Source organism: Zalophus californianus, chromosome 7 (genome assembly GCF_009762305.2).
Source record: "Zalophus californianus isolate mZalCal1 chromosome 7, mZalCal1.pri.v2, whole genome shotgun sequence".
Lineage (NCBI taxonomy): Eukaryota > Metazoa > Chordata > Mammalia > Carnivora > Otariidae > Zalophus > Zalophus californianus.
In genome coordinates this window covers 60459023-60471569 of record NC_045601.1, presented here as the reverse complement: position 1 = coordinate 60471569, position 12547 = coordinate 60459023, and the positions used below count along the sequence as shown (strand labels likewise).

Sequence of the window (12547 nt, the reverse complement as noted above, 5' to 3'; positions counted from 1 at the left end):
CAAAAGAAACCACAGTGTATGCATCAAAGTAACAAAGGATAAAACACAAATGCAGTGATTTCTAACTAAGGCCTTGTAAATAATAACATACCTTTTTAAAAAAGTATCAGTCAAAATGATGAAAGATTATAATGTCAGTAATCTTGATCTTTTCAACTCAGCTTCACCAACTGCTGAAAGATGGCAGCAGTCCACAGTCAGATTGTGCAATCTGAAGGTGCTAGGGTCCCCCTCTGGTGCCAAACATGGCCCTAGCAACTCAGGTCACAGAGCCTTCTTCCTTCCCGTTTAGAAGGAAACCTAGAGATCTTCTCCCAACATTAACACTATGGGTCCATACCAATCCATTCATGCATTCTGAGGGACAAGTGAGCCACACTACAGGAGAAAAGGGGGGATTACTTAACAACTTTCTATTAGTGAAAGTGGAGTTATAGCAAAGAATGCCCCTTTTCTCTTTTTTTTAAATTATTTTTTCCAGCTTTATTGAGATTAAATGACGTATAACACTGTGTAAATTTAATATGTATAACATGATTTGATATATGTGTATATTGCAAAATGGTTACTAAAATAAGGTTAGTTAAACACATCCATCACCTTACATAGTTATCATTGCTTTGTGTGTGTTGGGAAAATTTAAGATCTACTATCTTAACAGCTTTCAAATATATAATACAGTATTATTAACTATGGTCACATTGCTGAATATGAGGTCTCCAGAATTTGGTCATCTTGCATAACTGAAACCGAGGGGGAATGGGGAAATATTGAAGATTGAATTTTTATAGTGCCATGAAAAAAAACAGATCCCAGGGCAGGACTTTAAGTAAGAAGGTTATTGCCTATATTATTCATTATTTTTGTATTTATTTACTATTAATGAGATACAACTCTAACGAGAATGCCAATCATATTCTAAATAAAAATTTTCCTTTGATTATCAAAGCAAATTGGTCTTCTTGCAGAGAATTTGGACTTAAAAAAAAGGTGCAAAAAAATGACAAAAACCACCTGTAATCTCACCATGCAGACGCAATCAATATCAACATGTTGATATATTTCCAGGTTTTTGTTCTGTGTGTGTAATTTTTATAAAAATTAGGCAAAATTAACTTTATTGTGTTTTTCCCTGAGCATTTCTCCATATCATTAGAAGAATCTTCAAATATATAAATTTTAGTGGCTTCATATTATTCTGTTGTATGAATGTATTGTAATTTATTTAACCGACTTTATATCTTTATATATTTAAATTGTTTCCTTTAAAATGCAAAGATATGAATAGTTTTTGGTGAGTTGTTTTCTTTTAATTCATGTACCTTTGATAGGTTTTTATTTTTCTAATACTTCATTTTAATGTCTACCTGGATAGTATACATTCATAAATTATTTAAAAATGTCTACTTGGTTTCAGTTTTGATTTTAGAATGCATATAGTTTGTTCTTTTGAACATACAAATTGAGATTAGTACAAGGAACAAAAAGAGTACTATTATAGATTATGTGATTTACTATTAGAGCGCTACCTACTGGTGGGTTTTAAAATGGCACTCAACAGACTTCTATTAGCTCTTATTATTATGAAGTTACTGTATTTGAAATATGACTGTTGTTTAAATTCTTTTAGTGAGCATTAAGGGAATTGATAGCAAGAAAAATGTCATAACTTTAACTTTTCTTTTTAATTCTTCATGTCAGTAAAAATATCAATATTTGCAGTATTTCCACTAAGAAATGGAAAACCTCATTGTTTTTATATATGTTAATTAGTGAATAGATGAACAGGCAAAGAATAAATTGAAAAGTTAGTAAAATATATATGGTGAATGAAGCCACCGGGCCCAGATAATTTTATGGGTAAGTTTTAACAACTTTTTAAGGAATAGATAATTCTGTGCTATTTAAACTATTTCATAGCATAGAATTTGGAAATTACCTCTTTGATATTATGAGTCTAATAAACTGTAATATCAAACTAAAGAAAGATATACCACAGCAAGGAAAACTCTGGGCAAATCTCATCTAGGAGCATAGTCCTAAAATATCAAATAAAATATTGACATATTGAATGCAGTAGTATTTAAATAATAATTTATCATTAACCTAATATTTCATTTATACCAGATCACCCAAATTTTAGAGTCTTAAGTCAATAATCACTTATAAGCTGGTAATTCTGTGGGCTGGCAATCTGTGCCAGGATCAACGGGACCGCTCTCTTGCTGGTCTGGCTCTGGTCATTTATGTGGCTGCAGGCTCCTGGGGGCTCCCTTGGAGCTAGGGGGCCTAGGATGTTCTCCGTCACATGTCTGGCAGCTGGTGCTGGCTTTTGGCTGGGTCTCTCTCTCTCTCATGTGGTTTCTCATCCTTAAGGGCAGAAAGAGAGTAAGAGCAGAAACTGCAAGACCTCTGGAGGCCTAGATTTGGAAGTCACACAACATCCTGAGGCATGTTGATCAAAACAAGTCATAAGGTGGCTGAGTTTTCAAGGGATGGAGAAAGAGACTACCTCTTAATAGAGAGGATGACAGTATCACATTGTAAAGGGATGTACATACAGGGATGGGAGGAATTGTTGAAGCCATCTTTGAAAGCAATCTACTCTAATCGTTAAATGAGTTAATCTTTGTAAAACACTGGTACATAGTGTTATATAAGTATTTGTCAAAAAAATAATTAATCAATCCAGTTAATTCCAGGAATGCAAAGAGAGTTTACCATTAAAACAATCCACTGATTATGATTTTCTGAAAACAAAAACAAAAAACAAAAAACCTACCTCTTAGAAAGGAGGCTAACGCAGGTAATACAGATGGGCACCTTTCATTAAGGAATTTCAAAGAGAAAAGAAAATCAACTACTTCCCCATTTTTTTTTGAGCTTTGAAAAGCTATGGCGACTTCCAATTAAGATGGTATATTGTATAATCCTCTCCACTCTATTCCGCAGACAGAAATACTTAAAAACATGCTTTTAAAATTGTAAAGTACATATACGAGCTGAAGAACAAGAGAAGACTCAGGGGATCACGAATGGACAGTGATGAGTGGGGACAAACTGTGCAGCCCTCTGACCTTGGCACTGGACAAGGGCTGTAGCAACCAGAGCGTCCGAGCCTAGTCAAGAACACATCCAAACACTGTCAGGCTAACGTTGTTGGGAAATTGGAGCCGAACGAATTATGCCACATGACCTAGGTTGCAGCTAGAAGTGGACATCTGCCCGTAGTTCCAGTCGACAAGAGATACATCTGAGTCAACACGGGAAGGATGCCTGTGCTGCTTGTGGACAGGACCTTTGAGGTTGCTTTGCCTGGAATGGGCCACAGCCGCAACCCTCTAACCGGATCTGTCCCTGGGCGGCCCAGTGGGCAGGCTGAGCCAACCTCAAATCCACGAGAAAGACCTGAATGGGGTAAAAACTCTCATGCAAAACAAGAGCACGAAGCAAAATTACAAAGCACACAAGGAAATCCATGGTTATCAGGCATTATCACGGCAGTATGTTTTCTTGGGGATAAATTTCTTTCAGATGACATCCTAAGATTATTCATTTACTTACTCAACATATATTATTGAGCATTTACTATGTACCAAGTACTGCTCCAGCGGCTGGGAATAAACAGTGAAAAAACACACAAAAATCCCTCTTTTCATGGAGTTTATATTCTAGTGGGAGGTTGTAAGGGAAGGAATGTTTCAGGAGTAATCTGGTTAGGAGGTTAGATAGTTATAGAGGGACAGACAGATGGCTGAGACAGATTCATAGCCCTTAAACCCCTGGATCCTGTCCCACTCCAGCTGCCCCTCCATTTGAAATATCAAATACCAATCATTTTATCTTTTTTATTGAACTACATAAATACAGTGAAAATGAGAAGAAGTGTAAGGAAAAAAATGTGCTTTGTATCTTGATCTCTGTCAGCAGGAACAAGCTGGCAGGACCAAAAGCCAGGAAAGAACATGGTTCATTTTATTTGAAGATGGTTAGGGACCTCCAGGATGGACCAGAGAAGGGAAAAAAATTAACAACTATTCAAGCAGTTTAGAGATTGGATAGAATTGGGGGCCTAGCAAGCTCAATATAGTCACTTTTGTAGCATCTGCAAATTTTTCTAGTTTTCTTTTTTAAATACGATGTCAGACTTTTCATTTTTAAAGGCAACCCAACCTGTGTTCATGCATTTTTCATTTTGTTCAGATTCAGTCCAGGTGAGTACTGGGCAATCATATTTTCCTTTTCTAATTATATCTGAACTCGGAGTAGAAAGGAGGTTGCAATGGTAGGAAGCTTCTCTGCTTTTTTCTTGTCCCTTTTTATCTTGCTCTAAAGTTTTTCCATTGGAGGAGTCATAGTTTAATTATCTCCTAAAATTATTTTTCGAGAGAAAAACGTTGAACTTCTTTGACTGCTGTGACCCTTACTACTCTCTCCTTATTCTTCTCCTATGACTCAATTCTCTTGGATAAACAGCTCTTAATTTTTTGTCAGGTCAAATATCCTATTTGGAGAATTTTATTACATCTATGAATTCAGAAAAATACATACATGCACATAAATATACATATTTATGCATATGGTTTTATTGTAACTGTCTAATAAAATATACCCTTGGGACCTAAGGGCACGAACCTCTCTGTCTTAGATAGTTTCTCTTCCTTGGGTTACATCTTTTAATCTTGAGGTTCCCAGGGAGTTGCCATTGACTATTTTTATTCTAGACCCTCTACCTATGTGCCTTTATATACTCCCAATGCTTTCAACTCTCTCCCATAATGTAGACTTCCAGATGTACACATCCAGTCCTGACATCTTCTACCTACTGCCAAACAAGCATTCTCACCTGACTGTCCCGCTGTGAAGCCTGATGGAATATATCCTGGTTTTTCTCAACTTGTGGGGTGGTATCACCAACCCTTCTGCAGCAGCTCAAGCTGGAAATGTGGACATTACCACTGAATCTCTTCTTTAGCCCCCAGTGTCCAACCAGTCACCAAATTATTAGATTCTGACCCCTAAAGATCTCTCCATCCACTCCCTCCCTTATCTTCTACTGCCCTTGTTTTAGTTCAGGCCCTTAGCATCTCTCCTGAATTGTTGCATTCAGCCCCCCGCTGGCCTTCTGACTCTAGTCTGCCTCTGCCTCCTGTTCTCCCTCCACAGTGTTGCGGGGATTGTCTCTAAAATGCAACTCTAGTCAGGTTACTCCTCTGCAGAAAATGCTTAATGGTGCCCTATGACTTTTTGATGAAGGCAGTCAAGGCCCTTCATGATTTGGCTCCCCCTGCCCTCTTCAAGCCCACGCATCCTTTCGTTCTCTCCCACCCTGTCTCTCCTGAGTGGCCCCCTTCTTAGTTTTAACCGTGTTGAGTATTTGTAGACTCCTGAACAGGTTGAGCTCTTCCACACCCTTGTGCTTTTATATACCTTGTTCCTTTGCCCAGAATTCCGGCAGCCCCCCAACAAACACACTTATCTATTTTGTAATTTTTTCTTTCAAATTTTCAAGCCTCAACTTAATGTCCTCTGAGCTGCTTCCCTTCTCTCAGGTGGAGTCATAAACCTCTCATCTCTGCTGGCTTCGATCTTGCACATAATTTTATAATTTTACGTGTAGTGCATTGTAATTATTTCCTCATTCAATTGTCTACATTACAAGGCTGACGACCTTTTGAGGGCAAGCACTGTGTCCACCCAACCTTCCTTTTCCCCAGGACCTGGCACAGTGCTTGGCATTTAGGAGGTATTCAGGAAGTATGAACTTGAATTGAATGTCCAGCCCTGCAAGATAAAAGTTCCATGGGTTGTCCCTTATATGATGTGGGGAGTGCTGCTTATTCCCCCATAAGAGCAAAACCATTTTCTCTGTCGCCCTATCACTGTTGGTAGAAGAACGAATAGCAGAATCACAGACTAATTCAGACACTCCAATCAGCCGCTCTGTGTGTTGCAGACAGGACAACCTGCCCCTTCTTGTTTCATTTTACGGGTGTTGTCATAGCTAAATATTATGCAGTTGAGGAGAAATCACTTCAAATAGCTGGAGAGATGGGGCTTGATCATTGTAGTGAAGGATTTTTACTTGAACTAATACAAAACTACTGTGAAATTTTAGAAAACAACTAGCCCTCAGGGAGCAATAATTAGTTTCCATCCTACCATTGCAGATGATGTAAAATAAAAGCAACGTAAATCGAAGTTTTAGATACTAATATAAGATAAATAGGAAGCAGGGCTAGATAAAAGCAGCCAAACAATTTTCTGTCCTCAAAAACTAACAGGGGGTGATACAATATTTTGGACTGTGAGCCAATGACTTTTGGCATAAATGCTTGACAAAATTCTGCAGTAGAGCGCACCACTTGGAGTGTATTGACCTTTTAATCTATCCCTGTAATCCATTTCTGAAGAGGCTCTTTAAAAACACTTTATGACCAATTGGATACAAAATGTCACTGTCTCAATTGAATCTACCCTGTCTTACCGCCCACGTCACTTGTTATGACTGTACTAAATATTCTGGAGGTGGAGCAGCGTCCTTTTCTAATAGCTCACAGATTTAATAATGAACTTCCCCTCCCCGCCCCCCCCCCCCCCCATGGCATATTGGTAGTAAGTGAAAGCAGTGCCGGGCTAAATGTGAGGGGAAAGGCCTCTTCGTCGATTACAGAGGACTTGAGCTATTTCCTTTAGAAGACATTTTTTTTTAAATGAAGTGAAAAAGGGACAAAAGCTAAATATTTTAAATTCCTCGGAGTGGGTCACAGAGGTGCTATGAGCTCTTGATAATTTCTACCTACACATAAAAGGATTCTATTCTAATCCATGAAGGTATTATTGAATTGTTGAGGTACGGCAAGAGTCCTCTCTTCTGGAGTCTGGAAGTTTGTGTATTTGTAAGACGAAAATTGTAATGAGAATGGAGCATCTGTTGTGTCCTGACTCCTCCGCTCCTATCACATTAACTCCTTTTTCTAAGGCACTTCTTGTCAATTAGCTCTCTTTCTCTCTCAAATAAATAAAACCTTTTTAAAAACTTATGCTGAATTCCTTCATTATTGCATTTGCAAATGTAGGTTCTCTTCTTTCCCCTTATATTTTATTTTTTAACAACATTACCACCTATCTGCTGATGGAGACTAAAATATTATTTCTAATTTTTAATTTTTTCCAGTTTTATTGAGGTATAATTGATAAATAAAAGTGTATATATTTAAAGTATACAATGTGACATTTTGATGTATGTATACATTGTGAAATGTTTATCACAATCAAGCTAATTAACACATCTGTCACCTCATAGTTACATAGCTTGTACATGGTGAGAACATTTAAGATCCAGTCTCCTGGGTGACTCAGTTGGTTAAGCGACTGCCTTCGGCTTGGGTCGTGGTCCTGGAGTACCGGGATCGAGTCCCACATCGGGCTCCCTGCTCAGCGGGGAGTCTGCTTCTCCCTCTGACCCTCTTCCCTCTCATGCTCTCTATCTCTCATTCTCTCTCTCTCAAATAAATAAATAAAATCTTAAAAAAAAAAGATCCAGTCTCTTAGCAAATTCCAAGTCTACAATACAGTATTATTAACTATAGTCACATGCTGTACATTAGGTCTCCAGTACTTAGTTATTCTGTATAAATGAAACTTTGTACGCTTTATGTTTCTATGATGGATTATTTGCAGTTGGGGCTGCTGGAAGCCTGGGTGCAAAGAGATGGGCTTGGTCCTGAGCCTTTGGGGGCCAGCCTGATACTGAGGTACATTGGGGTCAGCCTCGTGTCTGGGTCTGCAGGGTTAAGATTGGTGCCTGGGCCTGTGAGGGTATGCTTGGAACCTGTGGCAGGGTGGGGGGGGGGGTTCCTGTCTACTGAGGCAGGCCTGGAGCCTGGATCCACTGGAGCCTGACCCAGGAAGGCTGGCCTGCTGCTAAGGCAGTTGTGGAGTCTGGGTCCCCAGGGGAGGCTCAGAGCTGGGGTGGGCCTGGATTCTGGGGCCCTAGGGACTGGCCTGAAGCCTGGGGCTGCAGGGGCTAGCCTGGCACTGGGGTTCACTGGGGAGGGCCTGGAACTAGGGTCTGCAACAAAGTCTGGTACTCACTTCACTCTCCTTTGCCATGTGGAGACTATCTCTCCCTGAGCTGCTCTGTGCAGGCTTGGAGGAGAGGTGATGTGGGTGATGTGAGACTGACCTTTCTACCATCTTCAATGTGTTGTAGTTTTGTGTTTCAGCCAAGTGCTGTAATCTCTCACGTGGATGCCTTCTTCTTGTGAAGGTATTTTTGAGCATGGGTGATTGTTGAAATTGATGTTTTTGTGAGGGAAAGAGCACTGGCACCTCCCATTCTGCCGTCTTGTTCATGTCATTCTGAAGAAGCTTTCTCTGAAGGAGGCTTTATCCAGTGTCTAATCAATGATAAAGCACTTGCCATCCCCAAAGGAACCTGGAATTGACAAATTTCTGCCGCTTTGCATAATGATTTGCAAAGAGAAAGAAATACTCTTCTGGAGCTTTCTCTGCAATGCAGTTTCTTTCTTGCTCAGTTATTCTGAGGTACTCCTCAGCAGGTGTTTGGAGCCAAGTGCATATACAAAGAAAGAGAATATTTCTCCTGTGGCTTTCCTCTTTAGGACTTATTTATTTCTCTGGCAGTAATTACAGAGATTCACAATGTCTAATAGCTGAGTGTGAAAGTAATATTTGGTTGAAACCAGACAGAATGAACTTCTGGGATCCAAAAAAAATTCTGGAATTTTATAATAAATATAATTACTGTTAAAATTTTATTATTAAATTTTTAGTAATGAAAATGAAAACCTTTGACGTTAACATGCAGGAGAGATTGCTCCTGCATATTTCATTTTTTTGTAATACCAAATAGGACTCTCACATCCGAGTAAGGCTGGTAAAGGAGAAGAAATAATTGTGCAATCTCATTTTTCTCTAACACTTTCCTTTTTTTCCTTCATGCTCTTTATATTCTTTATAATATCTGGACCAAAGGTGATTTATCATGGATGTTGTCATATATGATTTTGCTAGTTTTCCGCTTCATGAAAATTTGAGGTAACAAAGTTGTGTGCTATATTTAGTTCATTCTCACAAGATGTATGGAATTCTAAAAGGCACTTTTTGTTAAAAGACTCAAGACCTGAATGACATTTGTAGAAGTGTAAATTAAATATCTAGCATTTATGTTCCATATTATTCATGCTTATATACCGAACAATTAGATTATATCTTATATCTCCTCTTCAGTCATTTATTATTATTTAAGTTTTTGAATATTTGTTGGCTCAAAAAAGATATAATATTCTTATTAAATTATTTAGTTCTCACATTTATAATATTTACATTAACTATACATCAACTTCCTTATCAACTTTGATATTGCAATGTCCTTAATTATTTTTATATGTAATATTACAGCCTACTCAATTATCATTTATTGTAGAATTTTATTTTTGCAGTTATATACATCTTTGAATCAATTAGATAGAATTTCAACATAAAAGCACATAAAGAGATTTTCACTTTAATTTATATCTAAAAGCCTTATCTATATTTGGAAGTAAATATACACATAATAATGATAAATCAGAATGACATGCCTCGTAGCTATTGCTGATGTTGTCATAATGGCTAGATATTTTAACCTATGTCATCTTGTGATTATTGGCCAGGCACAAATTCAGGGATAACTGAACTGATGCTCAACTAGGCATTTGGCTCTTCAAATTTCCAAAGCCTGAAGCCAAAAAACAGAGTTTTGGCCAAATATCAAGGATGATTGGCGCATCTCTACATAGATTACAAATCATATATCTGAATCAGGTATTTCAACATGAAATACTCTGATTGAATTTGTTAAGTAAGCCACAAATAATTTTCACTTGCTTTAGAGTAAAAAGATAAAACACTGTACTCCCCAGAGGAAACTTTAGCAGTAGTTTCTGGGTGAGGTATTACATGAATTTAAACACAGTGTCAAGTTTGAAGATTGGGTGCTCTTACCTCATTCCTCTGACAACTATGCATAATTAAATGCACAGTGATTTTTAAGAATGTGAGACTGACATAAAACTTAAAAACAACTTTTAGTCAGAAAACTTAATGTGGCTTTAAGATTAGACTTACTACAGTTAGATATACGGTCTCCTTGTTGTTCAGAAAATTGCATTAAGAATACAAGTATTTGGGGAGTTGAGACCAGAGGCCGAACTCGGGATCTGACAAGATGGCCGGGCTGCCCCGCAGGATTATCAAGGAAACCCAGCGTTTGCTGGTAGAACCAGTTCCTCGCATTGAAGCAGAACCAGATGAGAGCAACGCCCGTTATTTTCATGTGGTCATTGCTGGCCCCCAGGATTCCCCCTTTGAGGGAGGGACTTTTAAGCTTGAACTATTCCTACCAGAAGAATACCCGATGGCAGCCCCTAAAGTATGTTTCATGACCAAAATTTATCATCCTAATGTAGACAAGTTGGGAAGAATATGTTTAGATATTTTGAAAGATAAGTGGTCCCCAGCACAGCAGATCCGCACAGTTCTGCTATTGATCCAGGCTTTGTTAAGTGCTCCCAATCCAGATGATCCATTAGCAAATGATGTAGCGGAGCAGTGGAAGACCAACAAAGCCCAAGCCATAGAAACAGCTAGAGCATGGACTAGGCTATATGCCATGAATAATATTTAAAATCGATCTGATCATCAAGTTCTCCTGTTCTCCTGTTCTGCCAAGACTTCTTCCTTTTTTGTTTGCATTTAATGGACACAGTCTTAGAAACATTACAGAATAAAAGCCCAGACATCTTCAGTCCTTTGGTGATTAAATGCACATTAGCAAACCTATGTCTTGTCCTGATTCACTGTTGTAAAGCATGAGCAGAGGCTAGAAGTACCATCCGGATTGTTGTGAAACATTTAAAAGCAGTGGCCCCTCTCTGCTTTTATTCATTTCCCCATCATGGTTTGAGTATAAAGCACTGTGAATGAAGGTAGTTGTCAGGGTTAGCTGCAGGGGTGTGGGTGTTTTTCTTTATTACTTTTTTTGAGGGGGAGAGGTAGTTTTATTTTAATTTTTTGGGCTCCTTTCCCCCTTTTTATGGTGATCTAATTGCATTGGTTAAAAGCAGCTAACCAGTTCTTTAGAATATGCTCTCTAGCCAAGTCTAACTTTATTTAGACGCTGTAGATGGACAAGCTTGATTGTTTGAACCAAAATGGGAACATTAAACAAACATCACGGCCCTCACTAATAACATTGTGACTTGCTGTCAAGTGTAGAATCCTTCCTTCAAGAAAGAGCTTGTGACCATTTTGTATGGCTTGTCTGGAAACTTCTGTAAATCTTATGTTTTAGTAAAATATTTTTTGTTATTCTAAAAAAAAAAGAATACAAATATTTGCCTTAATAAAAAGTCCCACTGTTACAAAGTCTTAAAATTATTCATTGAAGTGCGATATAATTAAGATTCTTCTACTGCCAATACAATTGGCATATGGGTATACGTGACAAAAGGAACAATAACAAATAAAAGTAAATTGATTTTTAGTTTTTTGCTTTTTAAGTGTGGTATTTAGATAGTGCTATAGGTATTATGGAACACGTAATAAAACAAGTTAAAAGTAAACATTTTTTATGTGACAGATCTCTGGTAGGTCTTTAACAAATATCAAACTGATAAATCTGACTAGGATCAGTAGGTCAAATGGTCTTTGAAACTACTGTTTCATTATCTAAAGGTCCACAAAATGGCAACTCCCTTTACCATTTAGTTAATAATAAAAGGAGTTTATTTAAGGGCAACATCTGGATTATTATATAAGAATTAACCTCATGGAAAACAAATTTTGATTGAAGTTATTAAGTCATGAAATAAAATAATTAAGGCAATGGTTCAAATTTTTTTTTAAAGATTTTTAATTTATTTATTTGACAGAGAGAGACACAGTGAGAGAGCGAACACAAGCAGGGGGAGTGGGAGAGGGAGAAGCAGGCTTCCCATGGAGCAGGGAGCCTGATGTGGCTCAATCCCAGGACCCTGGGATCATGACCTGAGCTGAAGGCAGACGCTTAATGACTGAGCCACCCAGGTGCCCTGGGAATGGTTCAAATTTTTAACAATTGCTGTGGTGAGATCATAAATGCATATAACAACTATGGTCTTATTCCTCAAATCATTTTGGCATGAATAAGCCACCTTGAATAAAAATAGCAAAAGCGTGTTATATTGGTAGAATTTTAATTCATTTCTATCCATGAATCTAGAAATTGGGAAAAAACCCCAAATATCCAACAATAAGATGTGGCAGATATGGCTAACTCTTTACCCAAAATCATCCTCCTCATTCATAGTATAGAATTGACTCTATCCAGGGGCTATATTTCTCAATCTTTTCTGCATTCATCTATTTCCATGTGACCAGTTCTTGCCAATGCTATATGAATGAAACTGATGTGTGTTACTTCTGGGCCAAGACTATGAAATGGATGTGACTTCTCCACACTCTCTTTTTTCCTCCTTCTGCTGGCTGGATGCAGAAAACT

At 38.0% G+C, this 12547-nt stretch overlaps 1 protein-coding gene across 1 annotated transcript; it reads left to right on the top strand.

Annotated features, from left to right (window-relative positions):
- Positions 1-10234: 10234 nt before the first annotated feature.
- LOC113927102 (ubiquitin-conjugating enzyme E2 N-like) lies at positions 10235-11378 on the top strand. Its single transcript, XM_035728362.1, has one exon. The coding sequence runs from the start codon at positions 10235-10237 to the stop codon at positions 10691-10693; it is 459 nt and encodes a 152-aa protein (XP_035584255.1). The 3' UTR covers positions 10694-11378.
- Positions 11379-12547: the final 1169 nt, after the last annotated feature.